General features: G+C 57.8%; 1 protein-coding gene across 1 annotated transcript in view; it reads left to right on the plus strand.

Annotated features, from left to right (window-relative positions):
* Positions 1-1,895: 1,895 nt before the first annotated feature.
* The window catches only part of LOC147092968 (uncharacterized), a 31,645-nt gene continuing 11,040 nt past the window's right edge, over positions 1,896-22,500 (plus strand). The window contains exons 1-2 of the mRNA XM_085976399.1: positions 1,896-2,040; positions 18,603-19,300. Of these exons, the coding sequence (XP_085832525.1) occupies positions 1,896-2,040; positions 18,603-19,300 (843 nt within the window). The remainder of the gene's footprint in view (positions 2,041-18,602; positions 19,301-22,500) is intronic.

Here is a 22,500-nt window from a genome sequence, read left to right on the forward strand (position 1 = left end):
ATAGAGAGAGAGACAGAGAGAGAGAGAGAGAGAGACAGAGAGAGGCAGAGAGAGAGACTGTTCCAGTTCCCTGATCAAGACCTCAAGCAGTTCATGAGTAACCGTCGCTAAGTCACCGTGGGTACCGGGGTGTGAGCCATGGTGATTGACACACCAGGACATTTCCCAATCTGCGTTTACTGTTCCTGTTTACATCCTCTGGGGCCACTGTGCAGTCTCGATATCGCCACGTGACAGCAACCGGCTTTATCTGGGAGGAAAATACGCTGCACAGCGAACTTTGCCCTTAGCAACCGACATCGGAAAATCTGTCAAATCTGGGGCCCGGACACCAGGGCAGTGGGCCGAAAGATGAGCGAGAACTCCCATTTCTCCCGCACCTTTCACCTCCTCAGGACATCCCAAAGCTCTTCACAGCCAATGAGGTACTTTTCTTGAAGTGTGGTCACTGTTGCGATAGGAGGGGGTGAAGGGAGAGAAGCGAAAGGCTCCGGCTATGGGCTAGGCCTTACCAAGGCAACAAGGCCAACATGTGACTTCAAAATCTCGCCCTCCCTCTTCTCATCCAAATGACTCAACTGAAATCAGGAGCAACAAGTCTTTCAACTTCAAAAGCTGATTGTTTCCTTTTCCAAGTAATATAGCTCGTAACCTCCGACCCAAACACTTCCAGCCAGACACGCGAGAGGACTGAGGCCTTGAGCAATGCCTCTCCAAAAGCTTAACCTTAAATCTCCCACACTAGGAAACACACTCTACACGGTCCCGTCAAACACTTCCAGGGCAGGTACAGCACAGTTTAGATACAGAGTAAAGCTCCCTCTACACTGTCCCATCAAACACTCCCAGGGCAGGTACAGCACGGGGTTAGATACAGAGTAAAGCTCCCTCTGCACTGTCCCATCAAACACTCCCAGGGCAGGTACAGCACAGGTTAGATACAGAGTAAAGCTCCCGCTACACTGTCCCATCAAACACTCCCAGGGCAGGTACAGCACGGGTTAGATACAGAGTAAAGCTCCCTCTACACTGTCCCGTCAAACACTCCCAGGGCAGGCACAGCACGGGTTAGATACAGAGTAAAGCTCCCTCTACACTGTCCCATCAAACACTCCCAGGGCAGGTACAGCACGGGTTAGATACAGAGTAAAGCTCCCTCTACACTGTCCCATCAAACACTCCCAGGGCAGGTACAGCACAGGTTAGATACAGAGTAAAGCTCCCTCTGCACTGTCCCCATCAAACACTCCCAGGGCAGGTACAGCACAGGTTAGATACAGAGTAAAGCTCCCTCTACACTGTCACATCAAACACTCCCAGGGCAGGTACAGCACGGGTTAGATACAGAGTAAAGCTCCCTCTACACTGTCCCATCAAACACTGCCAGGGCAGGTACAGCACGGGTTAGATACAGAGTAAAGCTCCCTCTACACTGTCCATCAAACACTCCCAGGGCAGGCACAGCACGGGTTAGATACAGAGTAAAGCTCCCTCTACACTGTCCCCATCAAACACTCCCAGGGCAGGTACAGCACGGGTTAGATACAGAGTAAAGCTCCCTCTACACTGTCCCCATCAAACACTCCCAGGGCAGGTACAGCACAGGGTTAGACGGTTCCAACTTACATTGTTCTGCCCCGTCCAGTACAGGAAGAATCCCTGCGGATCCACGCGGAGAGTGACGAGCGTCCTGTTCACCGGGTCCTGGAAGAGAAACAGGAGAAGTTGGGGGTTAACCAAAACTTGGCTGAATCAGGAGCTCCCACGCCAGCCCCCAAGCCTACCCCTCTCTCACCAGTCTGTGACGGACTCTCAGTGGGGTACGGGTACCAAGGGCGCCTGCCACCTTCTGGGGATCCCTCCCCAAACACCAAGTGTCGGTGAGGCATTCGACCATGGGGAGCGTCGCTCAATCCGGTCCCTGCACGACACCCACGGACCTGTTCTACCAGGGGGGCCACTGGATGGTGATCAGGAGCAGGGACGTTCTGACTGCAATTTGCCCCGAGGACCCCAAAGAGGACTTATGGGGAATGGAGAGTATTCTGCGGCACAGAAAGAGGCCATTCGGCCGATAGCTCTCTCTCTCCCTCACCTCGGAGTCAGAAGGTCGTAGGTTTGAGGCCCATTCAGGAGGCCTGAGCCCCATAATCCAGGCCGACACTCCCCCCGGTGCCAGTACTGAGGGAGCGCCGCGCCGTCGGAGGGGCGGGACCGAGGGAGCGCCGCGCCGTCGGAGGGGCGGGACCGAGGGAGCGCCTCGCCGTCGGAGGGGCGGGACCGAGGGAGCGCCGCGCCGTCGGAGGGGCGGGACCGAGGGAGCGCCGCGCCGTCGGAGGGGCGGGACCGAGGGAGCGCCGCGCCGTCGGAGGGGCGGGACCGAGGGAGCGCCGCGCCGTCGGAGGGGCGGGACCGAGGGAGCGCCGCGCCCTCGGAGGGGCGGGACCGAGGGAGCGCCGCGCCCTCGGAGGGGCGGGACCGAGGGAGCGCCGCGCCCTCGGAGGGGCGGGACCGAGGGAGCGCCGCGCCCTCGGAGGGGCGGGACCGAGGGAGCGCCGCGCCCTCGGAGGGGCGGGACCGAGGGAGCGCCGCGCCCTCGGAGGGGCGGGACCGAGGGAGCGCCGCGCCCTCGGAGGGGCGGGACCGAGGGAGGGCCGGGACCGAGGGAGGGCCGCGCCCTCGGAGGGGCGGGACCGAGGGAGCGCCGCGCCCTCGGAGGGGCGGGACCGAGGGAGCGCCGCGCCCTCGGAGGGGCGGGACCGAGGGAGCGCCGCGCCCTCGGAGGGGCGGGACCGAGGGAGCGCCGCGCCCTCGGAGGGGCGGGACCGAGGGAGCGCCGCGCCCTCGGAGGGGCGGGACCGAGGGAGCGCCGCGCCCTCGGAGGGGCGGGACCGAGGGAGCGCCGCGCCCTCGGAGAGGCGGGACCGAGGGAGCGCCGCGCCCTCGGAGGGGCGGGGACCGAGGGAGCGCCGCCCCGTCGGAGGGGCGGGACCGAGGGAGCGCCGCCCCGTCGGAGGGGCTGTACCGAGGGAGCGCCGCCCCGTCGGAGGGGCGGGACCGAGGGAGCGCCGCGCCCTCGGAGGGGCGGGACCGAGGGAGCGCCGCGCCCTCGGAGGGGCGGGACCGAGGGAGCGCCGCGCCCTCGGAGGGGCGGGACCGAGGGAGCGCCGCGCCGTCGGAGGGGGCGGGTACCGAGGGAGCGCCGCGCCGTCGGAGGGGGCGGTACCGAGGGAGCGCCGCGCCGTCGGAGGGGCGGTACCGAGGGAGCGCCGCGCCGTCGGAGGGGCTGTACCGAGGGAGCGCCGCGCCGTCGGAGGGGCGGTACCGAGGGAGCGCCGCCCCGTCGGAGGGGCGGTACCGAGGGAGCGCCGCCCCGTCGGAGGGGCGGTACCGAGGGAGCGCCGCGCCATCGGAGGGGCGGGTACTGAGGGCTAGGGCTCACCCAGGAAGAAGGGACTTGCTCCACATCAAGTTAAACCCAACACCAACCAGCCCCCAAGTGAGATTCAGCCCCTCAAGGCCATAAATATAAAATAGGAACTGGAAGAGGCCATTCATCCCCTCGACCCTGTTCCACCATTCTATTCGATCACGGCTGATCTGTATCTTAACTCCATCTACCAGCCTTGGTTCCATTTCCCTTAATACCTTTACCCAACAAAAATCTATCAATCTCAGTTTTGAAATTCCCAATTGATGCCCGCACCCCCCAGCCTCAACAGCTTTTTGGGAGAGATGGACAGTGCTATCAAGCGGCACTTACTCAGCAATAACCTACTCACTGATGCCCAGTTTGGGTTCCACCAAGACCACTCGGCTCCTGACCTCATTACAGCCTTGGTCCAAACATGGACAAAGGAGCTGAATTCCAGAGGTGAGGTGAGAGTGACGGCCCTTGACATCAAGGCAGCATTTGACCGAGTCTGGCATCAAGGAGCCCTAGTAAAACTGAAGTCAATGGGAATCGGGGGGGAAAACTCTCCACTGGCTGGAGTCATAACTAGCACAAAGGAAGATGGTTGTGGTGGTTGGAGGTCAATCATCTCAGCCCCAGGACATCGCTGCAGGAGTTCCTCAGGGGAGTGTCCTAGGCCCAACCATCTTCAGCTGCTTCAGCAATGACTTTCCCTCCAACATAAGGTCAGAAATGGGGATGTTCACTGATGACTGCACAGTGTTCAGCGCCATTCACAACTCCACAGATAATGAAGCAGTCCATGCCCGCATGCATCAAGACCTGGACAACATTCAGGATTGGCTGATAAGTGGCAGGTAACATTTGTGCCATAGAATTGCCAGGCAATGATTATCTCCAACAAGCGAGAGTCTAACCACCTCCTCTTGACATTCAACGGCATTACCATCACCGAATCCCCCACCATCAACATCCTGGGGGTCACCATTGACCAGAAACTTAACTGGACCAGCCACATAAATACTGTGACTACAAGAGCAGGTCAGAGGCTGGGTATTCTGCGGCGAGTGTCTCACCTCCTGACTCCCCAAAGCCTTTCCACCATCTACAAGGCACAAGTCAGGAGTGTGATGGAATACTCTCCACTTGCCTGGATGAGTGCAGCTCCAACAACACTCAAGAAGCTCAACACCATCCAGGACAATTGATCGGCACCCCATCCACCACCTTAAACACTCACTCCCTCCACCACCGGCGCACCGTGGCTGCAGTGTGTACCATCTACAAGATGCACTGCAGCAACTCGCCAAGGCTTCTTCGGCAGCACCTCCCAAACCCGCGACCTCCACCACCTAGAAGGACAAGGGCAGCAGGCGCATGGGAACACCACCACCTCCAAGTTCCCCTCCAAGTCACACACCATCCTGACTTGGAAATATATCGGCCGTTCCTTCATCGTCGCTGGGTCAAAATCCTGGAACTCCCTCCCTAACAGCACTGTGGGAGCACCTTCACCACACGGACTGCAGCGGTTCAAGAAGGCGGCTCACCACCACCTTCTCAAGGGGCAACTAGGGATGGGCAATAAATGCTGGGCCTCGCCAGCGACGCCCACATCCCATAAACGAACAAAAAAAAAGTTCCAGATTTCCGCCCCCCTTTGTGTGAAGAAGTGCTTCCTGACATCACCCCTGAACGGCCTGGCTCTAATTTGAAGGTTCTGCCCCCTTGTTCTGGACTCCCCCCACCAGAGGAAATAGTTTCTCTCTCTCGACCCGATCGAATCCTTTAATCATCTCAAACACCTTGATGAGATCACCCCTTAATCTTCTAAACTCGAGGGAATACAAGCCCAGTCTGTGCAACCTGTCCTCGGAATTTAACCCTTTTAGTCCCGGGTATTGTTCTGGTGAATCTGAGGTGCGGGGCCCAGAACTGAACACAGTTACTCCAGGGAGTGAGTAAAGATGTAAAGAAAGAGTGCACAGGCAGATTCCGGATGACGAACAGTTCAGCTGCCTCGGAGCACAGGTACTCAGCAAAAGGCATTAGAGCAAGCCGTCGAACAAGAAGCAATGTTGCACAATGAAAGAGGTCGGGATCGGAGGGGGGGGACCGGCAACCGGTTCAGCTGCAATGTGTCACCAAAGAATTATTTGCCCGTCAAAGCCCGTCGTCTGGTGTTCCCGACACCTCTGAGGTCTGAATCGCACTGCGAGCTGTCATTCCCAGTCAGACAGCGTAATACCAGGGCTGCTCAACCAGAAGCGGCCAGAGATCCGAGCCGCCATTTCATTGCGTGCCTCTTGGCTCTAGTACACACCTCAGCGCCTCCAGGAGCTTTGACAGCCCCTTTCACCTCCTCAGGACATCCTGAAGTGCTCGACAGCAAAACATCTGGCGGTTACCCCGCGCCTTTAATGTAGTAAAACGTCCCAAAGCGCCTCACAGGAGCGTAAATCAACCAAAATTTGACCCCGAGCCACATCAGGAGATATTAGGACAGGCGACCAAAAGCTTGGTGAAAGAGGTCGGTTTTAAGGAGCGTCTTAAAGGAGGAGAGAGAGGCGGAGAGGTTTAGGCAGGGAATTCCAGAGCTCGGGGCCCAGGGGCTGAAGGCACGGCCGCCAATGGTGGAGCGATGGAAATCGGGGGATGCGCAAGAGGCCAGAATTGGAGCAGCGCAGAGATCTCGGGGGGTTGTAGGGGCTGGAGGAGGTTACAGAGATAGGGAGGGTTGTAGGGGCTGGAGGAGGTTACCGAGATAGGGAGGGGCGAGGAGGCCATGGAGGGATTTGAACACAAGGATGAGAAGTGAGAGTCAGTGTGTGTGGAACCCGTACCCCAGTGAGAGTCAGTGTGTGTGGAACCCGTACCCCAGTGAGAGTCAGTGTGTGTGGAACCCGTACCCCAGTGAGAGTCAGTGTGTGTGGAACCCGTACCCCAGTGAGAGTCAGTGTGTGTGGAACCCGTACCCCAGTGAGAGTCAGTGTGTGTGGAACCCGAACCCCAGTGAGAGTCAGTGTGTGTGGAACCCGTACCCCAGTGAGAGTCAGTGTGTGTGGAACCCGTACCCCAGTGAGAGTCAGTGTGTGTGGAACCCGTACCCCAGTGAGAGTCAGTGTGTGTGGAACCCGTACCCCAGTGAGAGTCAGTGTGTGTGGAACCCGTACCCCAGTGAGAGTCAGTGTGTGTGGAACCCATACCCCAGTGAGAGTCAGTGTGTGTGGAACCCGTACCCCAGTCAGAGTCAGTGTGTGTGGAACCCGTACCCCAGTGAGAGTCAGTGTGTGTGGAACCCGTACCCCAGTGAGAGTCAGTGTGTGTGGAACCCGTACCCCAGTGAGAGTCAGTGTGTGTGGAACCCATACCCCAGTGAGAGTCAGTGTGTGTGGAACCTGTACCCCAGTGAGAGTCAGTGGGTGTGGAACCCGTACCCCAGTGAGAGTCAGAGTTTGTGGAACCCGTACCCCAGTGAGAGTCAGTGTGTGTGGAACCCATACCCCAGTGAGAGTCAGTGTGTGTCGGAGGTGTTGGAACTAAAATCAGGGTATGATGGTTGGGGAAAGCGAATCGCTGACTTCAGACAGCTGGGAGGAGGTGCGGAGCGTGAGAGACTCATGGCCCCACACAGCGGGGGGCTGGTGTAGTCGGAAGCCAGCATTTTACCGTCACAAACTGTTTAGACAGCTGAACAGATTTAAAACCCGGCCGACGGTCAGCAGATGTTGGAACAGGACCACAATTTCAGCAACTGTTTATATAAACAGTGACGTCAGCCTGAACCCCCTGCCCTAACAGACCCCGGTACAGCTGTCCCAAAGTCCCATTGAAGGGTGATGTCACTGGCAGTGTGTGGCGGGGGGTGGGGGGGGGGGGGGGGGGGGGAGAGGGGGAGGGCGAAACGGAAGGGATGGGGACAGCTGGTTATCCAACATCCCACTCAAAGCAGTCGAGATGCCACCATCCTTGTGCCTGGGAGCTCTAGTTAGAGCGAGAACGGTTAAATTCCGTCGGGTATGCAAGGGAGTGTCTCACTGTCAGAGAGACTGAACAGGGTCTAAAGGGACTCCGTACAGTGAAAGGGAAGGCGCTTGGTATTGAGAACTGGGAGTGTTTGATGGGACAGTGTAGAGGGAGCTTTACTCTGTATCTAATCCGTGCTGTACCTGCCCTGGGAGTGTTTGATGGGACAGTGTAGAGGGAGCTTTACTCTGTATCTAACCCGTGCTGTACCTGCCCTGGGAGTGTTTGATGGGACAGTGTAGAGGGAGCTTTACTCTGTATCTAACCCGTGCTGTACCTGCCCTGGGAGTGTTTGATGGGACAGTGTAGAGGGAGCTTTACTCTGTATCTAACCCGTGCTGTACCTGCCCTGGGAGTGTTTGATGGGACAGTGTAGAGGGAGCTTTACTCTGTATCTAACCCGTGCTGTACCTGCCCTGGGAGTGTTTGATGGGACAGTGTAGAGGGAGCTTTACTCTGTATCTAACCCGTGCTGTACCTGCCCTGGGAGTGTTTGATGGGACAGTGTAGAGGGAGCTTTACTCTGTATCTAACCCGTGCTGTACCTGCCCTGGGAGTGTTTGATGGGACAGTGTAGAGGGAGCTTTACTCTGTATCTAACCTGTGCTGTACCTGCCCTGGGAGTGTTTGATGGGACAGTGTAGAGGGAGCTTTACTCTGTATCTAACCCGTGCTGTACCTGCCCTGGGAGTGTTTGATGGGGACAGTGTAGAGGGAGCTTTACTCTGTATCTAACCCGTGCTGTACCTGCCCTGGGAGTGTTTGATGGGGACAGTGTAGAGGGAGCTTTACTCTGTATCTAACCCGTGCTGTAACTGCCCTGGGAGTGTTTGATGGGACAGTGTAGAGGAAGCTTTACTCTGTATCTAACCCGTGCTGTACCTGCCCTGGGAGTGTTTGATGGGGACAGTGTAGAGCGAGCTCAAGTCTACTGGAGACAAACAACAGATACTGAGGACACGTCCCACAGTGAGACAAGTGCAGCTGTTAAACTTGGAGAACAAGTCCACCCACATACCATCCATAGCTTGTTAGTCACGCAATGTTGTTGAAGAGCGTGTTTCAAGAGTCACAGTTACCCAACAAACAAGGTGCTAATGAACACACAGGCATTTCAGCACTGACAGCAAGGCTATATTAATGAAGGTCTCCGAGCCAGAAACAATCCATCCCAGTCCTGCCGCTCCAAGGAAACCATTCCACCTCCTGTTCTACCAATGAGCTAGCACAGGCACAAAGGGCCGAATGGCCTCCATCTCTGCTGTATCGTTCTATGAATCCACGTTCTCTTATTGCTCGACAGTTCAAAACGACACAAGCACTGGCATTTACACAGCGTCTTTAAAGTCCTAAGCTGCTTCACAGGAGCGCAAGAGACACAATTTCACCCCGAGCCACATAAGGAGATATTAGGGAGAGGCGAGCATCAGGTGGGTCAGAGAGGTCGGTTTTAAGCAGCGTCTTAAAGGAGGAGAGAGAGGCGGAGAGGTTTAGGGAGGGAATTCCAGAGCTCGGGGCCCAGGCGGCTGAAGGCACGGCCGCCAATGGTGGAGCGATGGAAATCGGGGGATGTGCAAGTGGCCAGAATTGGAGGAGCGCAGAGATCTCGGGGGGTTGCAGGGCTGGAGGAGGTTACAGAGATAGGGAGGGGTGTAGGGGCTGGAGGAGGTTACAGAGATAGGGAGGGTTGTAGGGGCTGGAGGAGGTTACAGAGATAGGGAGGGGTGTAGGGGCTGGAGGAGGTTACAGAGATAGGGAGGGTTGTAGGGGCTGGAGGAGGTTACAGAGATAGGGAGGGTTGTAGGGGCTGGAGGAGGTTACAGAGATAGGGAGGGTTGTAGGGGCTGGAGGAGGTTAGAGAGATAGGGAGGGGTGTAGGGGCTGGAGGAGGTTACAGACATAGGGAGGATTGTAGGGGCTGGAGGAGGTTACAGAGATAGGGAGGGTTGTAGGGCTGGAGGAGGTTACAAAGATAGGGAGGGTTGTAGGGGCTGGAGGAGGTTACAGAGATAGGGAGGGGGGCGAAGAGGCCACGGAGAGATTTGAACATCAGGATGAGAATTTTAAAATCGAGGCGTTGCCGGACCGGGAGCCAATGTAGGTCAGTGAGCACAGGGGGTGATGGGTGAACGGGACTGGGTGTGAGTTAGGACACGGGGCAGTGAGCACAGGGGGTGATGGGTGAACGGGACTGGGTGCGAGTTAGGACACGGGGCAGTGAGCACAGGGGGTGATGGGTGAACGGGACTGGGTGCGAGTTAGGACACGGGGCAGTGAGCACAGGGGGTGATGGGTGAACGGGACTGGGTGCGAGTTAGGACACGGGGCAGTGAGCACAGGGGGTGATGGGTGAACGGGACTGGGTGCGAGTTAGGACACGGGGCAGCGAGCACAGGGGGTGATGGGTGAACGGGACTGGGTGCGAGTTAAGACACGGGGCAGCGAGCACAGGGGGTGATGGGTGAACGGGACTGGGTGTGAGTTAGGACACGGGGCAGCGAGCACAGGGGGTGATGGGTGAACGGGACTGGGTGTGAGTTAGGACACGGGGCAGCGAGCACAGGGGGTGATGGGTGAACGGGACTGGGTGTGAGTTAGGACACGGGGCAGTGAGCACAGGGGGTGATGGGTGAACGGGACTGGGTGCGAGTTAGGACACGGGGCAGTGAGCACAGGGGGTGATGGGTGAACGGGACTGGGTGAGTTAGGACACGGGGCAGTGAGCACAGGGGGTGATGGGTGAACGGGACTGGGTGCGAGTTAGGACACGGGGCAGTGAGCACAGGGGGTGATGGGTAAGGCCATTACAAGTGACACGGAGCCAAGGCACGTAGCTGGAGTTAGGATACAGATCAGCCATGATCACACTGAATGGCAGAACACACTCGAGGGGCTGAATAGCCTCCTCCTGTTTCCATGTTCCTAAAAGATCGTGGTTTCGAGCCCCCACTCCAGAGACTTGAGCCCACAACGCAGGCCGACACTCCCAGTGCCAGTACTGAGGGAGCGCCGCACTGTCGAAGGGGCGGTACTGAGGGAGCGCCGCACTGTGGGAGGGGCAGTACTGAGGGAGCGCCGCACTGTCGGAGGGGCGGTACTGAGGGAGCGCCGCACTGTCGGAGGGGCGGTACTGAGGGAGCGCCGCACTGTCGGAGGGGCGGTACTGAGGGAGCGCCGCACTGTCGGAGGGGCGGTACTGAGGGAGCGCCGCACTGTCGGAGGAGCGGTACTGAGGGAGCGCGGCACTGTCGGAGGGGCGGTACTGAGGGAGCGCCGCACTGTCGGAGGGGCGGTACTGAGGGAGCGCCGCACTGTCGGAGGGGCGGTACTGAGGGAGCGCCGCACTGTCGGAGGGGCGGTATTGAGGGAGTGCCGCACTGTCGGAGGGGCGGTACTGAGGGAGCGCCGCACTGTCGGAGGGGCGGGACCGAGGGAGCGCCGCGCCCTCGGAGGGGCGGGACCGAGGGAGCGCCGCGCCCTCGGAGGGGCGGGACCGAGGGAGCGCCGCGCCCTCGGAGGGGCGGGACCGAGGGAGCGCCGCGCCCTCGGAGGGGCGGGACCGAGGGAGCGCCGCGCCCTCGGAGGGGCGGGACCGAGGGAGCGCCGCGCCGTCGGAGGGGGGCGGTACCGAGGGAGCGCCGCGCCGTCGGAGGGGGCGGTACCGAGGGAGCGCCGCGCCGTCGGAGGGGCGGTACCGAGGGAGCGCCGCGCCGTCGGAGGGGCTGTACCGAGGGAGCGCCGCGCCGTCGGAGGGGCGGTACCGAGGGAGCGCCGCCCCGTCGGAGGGGCGGTACCGAGGGAGCGCCGCGCCATCGGAGGGGCGGTACTGAGGGCTAGGGCTCACCCAGGAAGAAGGGACTTGCTCCACATCAAGTTAAACCCAACACCAACCAGCCCCCAAGTGAGATTCAGCCCCTCAAGGCCATAAATATAAAATAGGAACTGGAAGAGGCCATTCATCCCCTCGACCCTGTTCCACCATTCTATTCGATCACGGCTGATCTGTATCTTAACTCCATCTACCAGCCTTGGTTCCATTTCCCTTAATACCTTTACCCAACAAAAATCTATCAATCTCAGTTTTGAAATTCCCAATTGATGCCCGCACCCCCCAGCCTCAACAGCTTTTTGGGAGAGATGGACAGTGCTATCAAGCGGCACTTACTCAGCAATAACCTACTCACTGATGCCCAGTTTGGGTTCCACCAAGACCACTCGGCTCCTGACCTCATTACAGCCTTGGTCCAAACATGGACAAAGGAGCTGAATTCCAGAGGTGAGGTGAGAGTGACGGCCCTTGACATCAAGGCAGCATTTGACCGAGTCTGGCATCAAGGAGCCCTAGTAAAACTGAAGTCAATGGGAATCGGGGGGGAAAACTCTCCACTGGCTGGAGTCATAACTAGCACAAAGGAAGATGGTTGTGGTGGTTGGAGGTCAATCATCTCAGCCCCAGGACATCGCTGCAGGAGTTCCTCAGGGGAGTGTCCTAGGCCCAACCATCTTCAGCTGCTTCAGCAATGACTTTCCCTCCAACATAAGGTCAGAAATGGGGATGTTCACTGATGACTGCACAGTGTTCAGCGCCATTCACAACTCCACAGATAATGAAGCAGTCCATGCCCGCATGCATCAAGACCTGGACAACATTCAGGATTGGCTGATAAGTGGCAGGTAACATTTGTGCCATAGAATTGCCAGGCAATGATTATCTCCAACAAGCGAGAGTCTAACCACCTCCTCTTGACATTCAACGGCATTACCATCACCGAATCCCCCACCATCAACATCCTGGGGGTCACCATTGACCAGAAACTTAACTGGACCAGCCACATAAATACTGTGACTACAAGAGCAGGTCAGAGGCTGGGTATTCTGCGGCGAGTGTCTCACCTCCTGACTCCCCAAAGCCTTTCCACCATCTACAAGGCACAAGTCAGGAGTGTGATGGAATACTCTCCACTTGCCTGGATGAGTGCAGCTCCAACAACACTCAAGAAGCTCAACACCATCCAGGACAATTGATCGGCACCCCATCCACCACCTTAAACACTCACTCCCTCCACCACCGGCGCACCGTGGCTGCAGTGTGTACCATCTACAAGATGCACTGCAGCAACTCGCCAAGGCTTCTTCGGCAGCACCTCCCAAACCCGCGACCTCCACCACCTAGAAGGACAAGGGCAGCAGGCGCATGGGAACACCACCACCTCCAAGTTCCCCTCCAAGTCACACACCATCCTGACTTGGAAATATATCGGCCGTTCCTTCATCGTCGCTGGGTCAAAATCCTGGAACTCCCTCCCTAACAGCACTGTGGGAGCACCTTCACCACACGGACTGCAGCGGTTCAAGAAGGCGGCTCACCACCACCTTCTCAAGGGGCAACTAGGGATGGGCAATAAATGCTGGGCCTCGCCAGCGACGCCCACATCCCATAAACGAACAAAAAAAAAGTTCCAGATTTCCGCCCCCCTTTGTGTGAAGAAGTGCTTCCTGACATCACCCCTGAACGGCCTGGCTCTAATTTGAAGGTTCTGCCCCCTTGTTCTGGACTCCCCCCACCAGAGGAAATAGTTTCTCTCTCTCGACCCGATCGAATCCTTTAATCATCTCAAACACCTTGATGAGATCACCCCTTAATCTTCTAAACTCGAGGGAATACAAGCCCAGTCTGTGCAACCTGTCCTCGGAATTTAACCCTTTTAGTCCCGGGTATTGTTCTGGTGAATCTGAGGTGCGGGGCCCAGAACTGAACACAGTTACTCCAGGGAGTGAGTAAAGATGTAAAGAAAGAGTGCACAGGCAGATTCCGGATGACGAACAGTTCAGCTGCCTCGGAGCACAGGTACTCAGCAAAAGGCATTAGAGCAAGCCGTCGAACAAGAAGCAATGTTGCACAATGAAAGAGGTCGGGATCGGAGGGGGGGGACCGGCAACCGGTTCAGCTGCAATGTGTCACCAAAGAATTATTTGCCCGTCAAAGCCCGTCGTCTGGTGTTCCCGACACCTCTGAGGTCTGAATCGCACTGCGAGCTGTCATTCCCAGTCAGACAGCGTAATACCAGGGCTGCTCAACCAGAAGCGGCCAGAGATCCGAGCCGCCATTTCATTGCGTGCCTCTTGGCTCTAGTACACACCTCAGCGCCTCCAGGAGCTTTGACAGCCCCTTTCACCTCCTCAGGACATCCTGAAGTGCTCGACAGCAAAACATCTGGCGGTTACCCCGCGCCTTTAATGTAGTAAAACGTCCCAAAGCGCCTCACAGGAGCGTAAATCAACCAAAATTTGACCCCGAGCCACATCAGGAGATATTAGGACAGGCGACCAAAAGCTTGGTGAAAGAGGTCGGTTTTAAGGAGCGTCTTAAAGGAGGAGAGAGAGGCGGAGAGGTTTAGGCAGGGAATTCCAGAGCTCGGGGCCCAGGGGCTGAAGGCACGGCCGCCAATGGTGGAGCGATGGAAATCGGGGGATGCGCAAGAGGCCAGAATTGGAGCAGCGCAGAGATCTCGGGGGGTTGTAGGGGCTGGAGGAGGTTACAGAGATAGGGAGGGTTGTAGGGGCTGGAGGAGGTTACCGAGATAGGGAGGGGCGAGGAGGCCATGGAGGGATTTGAACACAAGGATGAGAAGTGAGAGTCAGTGTGTGTGGAACCCGTACCCCAGTGAGAGTCAGTGTGTGTGGAACCCGTACCCCAGAGAGAGTCAGTGTGTGTGGAACCCGTACCCCAGTGAGAGTCAGTGTGTGTGGAACCCGTACCCCAGTGAGAGTCAGTGTGTGTGGAACCCGTACCCCAGTGAGAGTCAGTGTGTGTGGAACCCGTACCCCAGTGAGAGTCAGTGTGTGTGGAACCCGTACCCCAGTGAGAGTCAGTGTGTGTGGAACCCGAACCCCAGTGAGAGTCAGTGTGTGTGGAACCCGTACCCCAGTGAGAGTCAGTGTGTGTGGAACCCGTACCCCAGTGAGAGTCAGTGTGTGTGGAACCCGTACCCCAGTGAGAGTCAGTGTGTGTGGAACCCGTACCCCAGTGAGAGTCAGTGTGTGTGGAACCCGTACCCCAGTGAGAGTCAGTGTGTGTGGAACCCGTACCCCAGTCAGAGTCAGTGTGTGTGGAACCCGTACCCCAGTGAGAGTCAGTGTGTGTGGAACCCGTACCCCAGTGAGAGTCAGTGTGTGTGGAACCCGTACCCCAGTGAGAGTCAGTGGGTGTGGAACCCGTACCCCAGTGAGAGTCAGAGTTTGTGGAACCCGTACCCCAGTGAGAGTCAGTGTGTGTGGAACCCATACCCCAGTGAGAGTCAGTGTGTGTCGGAGGTGTTGGAACTAAAATCAGGGTATGATGGTTGGGGAAAGCGAATCGCTGACTTCAGACAGCTGGGAGGAGGTGCGGAGCGTGAGAGACTCATGGCCCCACACAGCGGGGGGCTGGTGTAGTCGGAAGCCAGCATTTTACCGTCACAAACTGTTTAGACAGCTGAACAGATTTAAAACCCGGCCGACGGTCAGCAGATGTTGGAACAGGACCACAATTTCAGCAACTGTTTATATAAACAGTGACGTCAGCCTGAACCCCCTGCCCTAACAGACCCCGGTACAGCTGTCCCAAAGTCCCATTGAAGGGTGATGTCACTGGCAGTGTGTGGCGGGGGGTGGGGGGGGGGGGGGGGGGGGGGAGGGGGAGGGCGAAACGGAAGGGATGGGGACAGCTGGTTATCCAACATCCCACTCAAAGCAGTCGAGATGCCACCATCCTTGTGCCTGGGAGCTCTAGTTAGAGCGAGAACGGTTAAATTCCGTCGGGTATGCAAGGGAGTGTCTCACTGTCAGAGAGACTGAACAGGGTCTAAAGGGACTCCGTACAGTGAAAGGGAAGGCGCTTGGTATTGAGAACTGGGAGTGTTTGATGGGACAGTGTAGAGGGAGCTTTACTCTGTATCTAATCCGTGCTGTACCTGCCCGGGGAGTGTGTGATGGGACAGTGTAGAGCGAGCTTTACTCTGTATCTAACCCGTGCTGCACCTGCCCTGGGAGTGTTTGATGGGACAGTGTAGAGGGAGCTTTACTCTGTATCTAACCCGTGCTGTACCTGCCCTGGGAGTGTTTGATGGGACAGTGTAGAGGGAGCTTTACTCTGTATCTAACCCGTGCTGTACCTGCCCTGGGAGTGTTTGATGGGACAGTGTAGAGGGAGCTTTACTCTGTATCTAACCCGTGCTGTACCTGCCCTGGGAGTGTTTGATGGGACAGTGTAGAGGGAGCTTTACTCTGTATCTAACCCGTGCTGTACCTGCCCTGGGAGTGTTTGATGGGACAGTGTAGAGGGAGCTTTACTCTGTATCTAACCCGTGCTGTACCTGCCCTGGGAGTGTTTGATGGGACAGTGTAGAGGGAGCTTTACTCTGTATCTAACCCGTGCTGTACCTGCCCTGGGAGTGTTTGATGGGACAGTGTAGAGGGAGCTTTACTCTGTATCTAACCCGTGCTGTACCTGCCCTGGGAGTGTTTGATGGGACAGTGTAGAGGGAGCTTTACTCTGTATCTAACCCGTGCTGTACCTGCCCTGGGAGTGTTTGATGGGACAGTGTAGAGGGAGCTTTACTCTGTATCTAACCCGTGCTGTACCTGCCCTGGGAGTGTTTGATGGGACAGTGTAGAGGGAGCTTTACTCTGTATCTAACCCGTGCTGTACCTGCCCTGGGAGTGTTTGATGGGGACAGTGTAGAGGGAGCTTTACTCTGTATCTAACCCGTGCTGTACCTGCCCTGGGAGTGTTTGATGGGGACAGTGTAGAGGGAGCTTTACTCTGTATCTAACCCGTGCTGTAACTGCCCTGGGAGTGTTTGATGGGACAGTGTAGAGGAAGCTTTACTCTGTATCTAACCCGTGCTGTACCTGCCCTGGGAGTGTTTGATGGGGACAGTGTAGAGCGAGCTCAAGTCTACTGGAGACAAACAACAGATACTGAGGACACGTCCCACAGTGAGACAAGTGCAGCTGTTAAACTTGGAGAACAAGTCCACCCACATACCATCCATAGCTTGTTAGTCACGCAATGTTGTTGAAGAGCGTGTTTCAAGAGTCACAGTTACCCAACAAACAAGGTGCTAATGAACACACAGGCATTTCAGCACTGACAGCAAGGCTATATTAATGAAGGTCTCCGAGCCAGAAACAATCCATCCCAGTCCTGCCGCTCCAAGGAAACCATTCCACCTCCTGTTCTACCAATGAGCTAGCACAGGCACAAAGGGCCGAATGGCCTCCATCTCTGCTGTATCGTTCTATGAATCCACGTTCTCTTATTGCTCGACAGTTCAAAACGACACAAGCACTGGCATTTACACAGCGTCTTTAAAGTCCTAAGCTGCTTCACAGGAGCGCAAGAGACACAATTTCACCCCGAGCCACATAAGGAGATATTAGGGAGAGGCGAGCATCAGGTGGGTCAGAGAGGTCGGTTTTAAGCAGCGTCTTAAAGGAGGAGAGAGAGGCGGAGAGGTTTAGGGAGGGAATTCCAGAGCTCGGGGCCCAGGCGGCTGAAGGCACGGCCGCCAATGGTGGAGCGATGGAAATCGGGGGATGTGCAAGTGGCCAGAATTGGAGGAGCGCAGAGATCTCGGGGGGTTGCAGGGCTGGAGGAGGTTACAGAGATAGGGAGGGGTGTAGGGGCTGGAGGAGGTTACAGAGATAGGGAGGGTTGTAGGGGCTGGAGGAGGTTACAGAGATAGGGAGGGGTGTAGGGGCTGGAGGAGGTTACAGAGATAGGGAGGGTTGTAGGGGCTGGAGGAGGTTACAGAGATAGGGAGGGGTGTAGGGGCTGGAGGAGGTTACAGAGATAGGGAGGGGTGTAGGGGCTGGAGGAGGTTACAGAGATAGGGAGGGTTGTAGGGGCTGGAGGAGGTTAGAGAGATAGGGAGGGGTGTAGGGGCTGGAGGAGGTTACAGACATAGGGAGGATTGTAGGGGCTGGAGGAGGTTACAGAGATAGGGAGGGTTGTAGGGCTGGAGGAGGTTACAAAGATAGGGAGGGTTGTAGGGGCTGGAGGAGGTTACAGAGATAGGGAGGGGGGCGAAGAGGCCACGGAGAGATTTGAACATCAGGATGAGAATTTTAAAATCGAGGCGTTGCCGGACCGGGAGCCAATGTAGGTCAGTGAGCACAGGGGGTGATGGGTGAACGGGACTGGGTGTGAGTTAGGACACGGGGCAGTGAGCACAGGGGGTGATGGGTGAACGGGACTGGGTGCGAGTTAGGACACGGGGCAGTGAGCACAGGGGGTGATGGGTGAACGGGACTGGGTGCGAGTTAGGACACGGGGCAGTGAGCACAGGGGGTGATGGGTGAACGGGACTGGGTGCGAGTTAGGACACGGGGCAGTGAGCACAGGGGGTGATGGGTGAACGGGACTGGGTGCGAGTTAGGACACGGGGCAGCGAGCACAGGGGGTGATGGGTGAACGGGACTGGGTGCGAGTTAGGACACGGGGCAGCGAGCACAGGGGGTGATGGGTGAACGGGACTGGGTGTGAGTTAGGACACGGGGCAGTGAGCACAGGGGGTGATGGGTGAACGGGACTGGGTGCGAGTTAGGACACGGGGCAGTGAGCACAGGGGGTGATGGGTGAACGGGACTGGGTGCGAGTTAGGACACGGGGCAGTGAGCACAGGGGGTGATGGGTGAACGGGACTGGGTGCGAGTTAGGACACGGGGCAGTGAGCACAGGGGGTGATGGGTGAACGGGACTGGGTGCGAGTTAGGACACGGGGCAGCGAGCACAGGGGGTGATGGGTGAACGGGACTGGGTGTGAGTTAGGACACGGGGCAGCGAGCACAGGGGGTGATGGGTGAACGGGACTGGGTGCGAGTTAGGACACGGGGCAGTGAGCACAGGGGGTGATGGGTAAGGCCATTACAAGTGACACGGAGCCAAGGCACGTAGCTGGAGTTAGGATACAGATCAGCCATGATCACACTGAATGGCAGAACACACTCGAGGGGCTGAATAGCCTCCTCCTGTTTCCATGTTCCTAAAAGATCGTGGTTTCGAGCCCCCACTCCAGAGACTTGAGCCCACAACGCAGGCCGACACTCCCAGTGCCAGTACTGAGGGAGCGCCGCACTGTCGAAGGGGCGGTACTGAGGGAGCGCCGCACTGTGGGAGGGGCAGTACTGAGGGAGCGCCGCACTGTCGGAGGGGCGGTACTGAGGGAGCGCCGCACTGTCGGAGGGGCGGTACTGAGGGAGCGCCGCACTGTCGGAGGGGCGGTACTGAGGGAGCGCCGCACTGTCGGAGGGGCGGTACTGAGGGAGCGCCGCACTGTCGGAGGAGCGGTACTGAGGGAGCGCGGCACTGTCGGAGGGGCGGTACTGAGGGAGCGCCGCACTGTCGGAGGGGCAGTACTGAGGGAGCGCCGCACTGTCGGAGGGGCGGTACTGAGGGAGCGCCGCACTGTCGGAGGGGCAGTACTGAGGGAGCGCCGCACTGTCGGAGGGGCGGTACTGAGGGAGCGCCGCACTGTCGGAGGGGCGGTACTGAGGGAGTGCCGCACTGTCGGAGGGGCAGTACTGAGGGAGCGCCGCACTGTCGGAGGGGCGGTACTGAGGGAGCGCCGCACTGTCGGAGGGGCGGTACTGAGGGAGCGCCGCACTGTCGGAGGGGCGGCATTGAGGGAGCGCCGCACTGTCGGAGGGGCGGCACTGAGGGAGCGCCGCACTGTCGGAGGGGCGGTACTGAGGGAGCGCCGCACTGTCGGAGGGGCGGTACTGAGGGAGCGCCGCACTGTCGGAGGGGCGGTACTGAGGGAGCGCCGCACTGTCGGAGGGGCGGTACTGAGGGAGCGCCGCACTGTCGGAGGGGCGGTACTGAGGGAGCGCCGCACTGTCGGAGGGGCGGTACTGAGGGAGCGCCGCACTGTCGGAGGGGCGGTACTGAGGGAGCGCCGCACTGTCGGAGGGGGCGGTACTGAGGGAGCGCCGCACTGTCGGAGGGGCGGTACTGAGGGAGCGCCGCACTGTCGGAGGGGCGGTACTGAGGGAGCGCCGCACTGTCGGAGGGGCAGTACTGAGGGAGCGCCGCACTGTCGGAGGGGCGGTATTGAGGGAGTGCCGCACTGTCGGAGGGGCAGTACTGAGGGAGCGCCGCACTGTCGGAGGTGCCGTCTTTCAGATGAGACTTTAAACCGAGGAACCGTCTGCCCTCTCAGGTGGACGTAAAAGATCCCACGGCTGCAAATGGAAGCAGAGCAGGGGAGTACTCCTCCCCCGGTGTCCTGGGGCCAATATTAACTGGTCAATCATCTCAGTTACCCGGCTGAGTATTCACACCACCCCCCCCTCCCCAAGTCCCCTGGGGTCCTGAGGCTAACAGTAGCATGCCTGCTCCACCTCGGGCCTCTCCCCCAGGAGTCTTGATTTGAAAAATCAGGAAAGGATATATGAGCACATTCTTTCGAAGAAACCAGCTCTTGTAAAAAAGGACAAAGAAGCGATAGAAATGATACTGTACAGCGACAAAGTCTTGCTGCTTATCTCGTTCATCCAGGAACTAGGTTTGAAAGTGCTGAGTCACACTGTGCATCTACGTCCCAACGCCCAACCCCTGTACATTCACGATCATCGTCTCGACAGAGGCAGAAATTACCCACGGCCCAGCTCATTCAGACACAGCCCAGATCGGTCACTCCACCAATACCCACTCACTCCAGATCGGTCACTCCGTCAATACCCACTCAGTCCAGATCGGTCACTCCATCAATACCCACTGTGCCCAGATCGGTCACTCCACCAATACCCACTCAGTCCAGATCGGTCACTCCACCAATACCCACTGTGCCCAGATCGGTCACTCCACCAATACCCACTCAGCCCAGATCGGTCACTCCACCAATACCCACTCACTCAAGATCGGTCACTCCGTCAATACCCACTCAGTCCAGATCGGTCACTCCATCAATACCCACTGTGCCCAGATCGGTCACTCCACCAATACCCACTCACTCAAGATCGGTCACTCCGTCAATACCCACTCAGCCCAGATCGGTCACTCCGCCAATACCCACTCACTCCAGATCGGTCACTCCACCAATACCCACTCCGCCCAGATCGGTCACTCCGTCAATACCCACTGTGCCCAGATCCGTCACTCCACCAATACCCACTCACTCCAGATCGGTCACTCCGTCAATACCCACTCACTCCAGATCGGTCACTCCGTCAATACCCACTCACTCCAGATCGGTCACTCCACCAATACCCACTGTGCCCAGATCGGTCACTCCGCCAATACCCACTCCGCCCAGATCGGTCACTCCACCAATACCCACTGTGCCCAGATCGGTCACTCCGCCAATACCCACTCACTCCAGATCGGTCACTCCACCAATACCCACTGTGCCCAGATCGGTCACTCCGCCAATACCCACTCCGCCCAGATTGGTCACTCCACCAATACCCACTGTGCCCAGATCGGTCACTCCGCCAATACCCACTCCGCCCAGATCGGTCACTCCACCAATACCCACTGTGCCCAGATCGGTCACTCCGCCAATACCCACTCACTCCAGATCGGTCACTCCACCAATACCCACTGTGCCCAGATCGGTCACTCCGCCAATACCCACTCCGCCCAGATCGGTCACTCCGCCAATACCCACTGTGCCCAGATCGGTCACTCCGCCAATACCCACTCCGCCCAGATCGGTCACTCCGCCAATACCCATTGTGTCCAGATCGGTCACTCCGTCAATACCCACTCAGCCCAGATCGGTCACTCCGTCAATATCCACTGTGTCCAGATCGGTCACTCCGTCAATACCCACTCCGCCCAGATCGGTCACTCCACCAATACCCACTCCGCCCAGATCGGTCACTCCACCAATACCCACTCCCTCCAGATCGGTCACTCCGTCAATACCCACTCACTCCAGATCGGTCACTCCACCAATACCCACTCCGCCCAGATCAGTCACTCCACCAATACCCACTCAGTCCAGATCGGTCACTCCGTCAATACCCACTCCGCCCAGATCGGTCACTCCGTCAATACCCACTCACTCCAGATCGGTCACTCCACCAATACCCACTCACTCCAGATCGGTCACTCCGTCAATACCCACTCACTCCAGATCGGTCACTCCACCAATACCCACTCAGTCCAGATCGGTCACTCCGTCAATACCCACTCACTCCAGATCGGTCACTCCACCAATACCCACTGTGTCCAGATCGGTCACTCCGTCAATACCCACTCAGTCCAGATCGGTCACTCCGTCAATACCCACTCAGTCCAGATCGGTCACTCCGTCAATACCCACTCCGCCCAGATCGGTCACTCCACCAATACCCACTCAGTCCAGATCGGTCACTCCGTCAATACCCACTCACTCCAGATCGGTCACTCCACCAATACCCACTGTGTCCAGATCGGTCACTCCATCAATACCCACTCAGTCCAGATCGGTCACTCCGTCAATACCCACTCAGTCCAGATCGGTCACTCCGTCAATACCCACTCCGCCCAGATCGGTCACTCCACCAATACCCACTCCGCCCAGATCGGTCACTCCACCAATACCCACTCAGTCCAGATCGGTCACTCCGCCAATACCCACTCAGTCTAGATCGGTCATTCCGCCAATACCCACTCCGCCCAGATCGGTCACTCCACCAATACCCACTCAGTCCAGATCGGTCACTCCACCAATACCCACTCAGTCCAGATCGGTCACTCCACCAATACCCACTCAGTCCAGATCCGTCACTCCATCAATACCCACTCCGCCCAAATCGGTCACTCCGTCAATACCCACTCAGTCCAGATCGGTCACTCCGTCAATACCCACTCCGCCCAGATCGGTCACTCCACCAATACCCACTCAGTCCAGATCGGTCACTCTGCCAATACCCACTCAGGAACAACTCACCGTTGTACAGAGCCCTTTAAAGTGTTAAAACTTCCTTGAGCGCTTCCCAATGCGTCACTGAGGCAATGACAGAGATCGAGGCAAAGGATTAGGGCAGGTGACCAAAAGCTTGGTCAAAGAGGTCGGTTTTAAAGAACG

The sequence above is a fragment of the Somniosus microcephalus genome, unplaced genomic scaffold, assembly GCF_052327205.1.
Source record: "Somniosus microcephalus isolate GS21.2 unplaced genomic scaffold, FLI_Smic_1.0 unresolved_chr2, whole genome shotgun sequence".
Classification (NCBI taxonomy): Eukaryota; Metazoa; Chordata; class Chondrichthyes; order Squaliformes; family Somniosidae; genus Somniosus; species Somniosus microcephalus.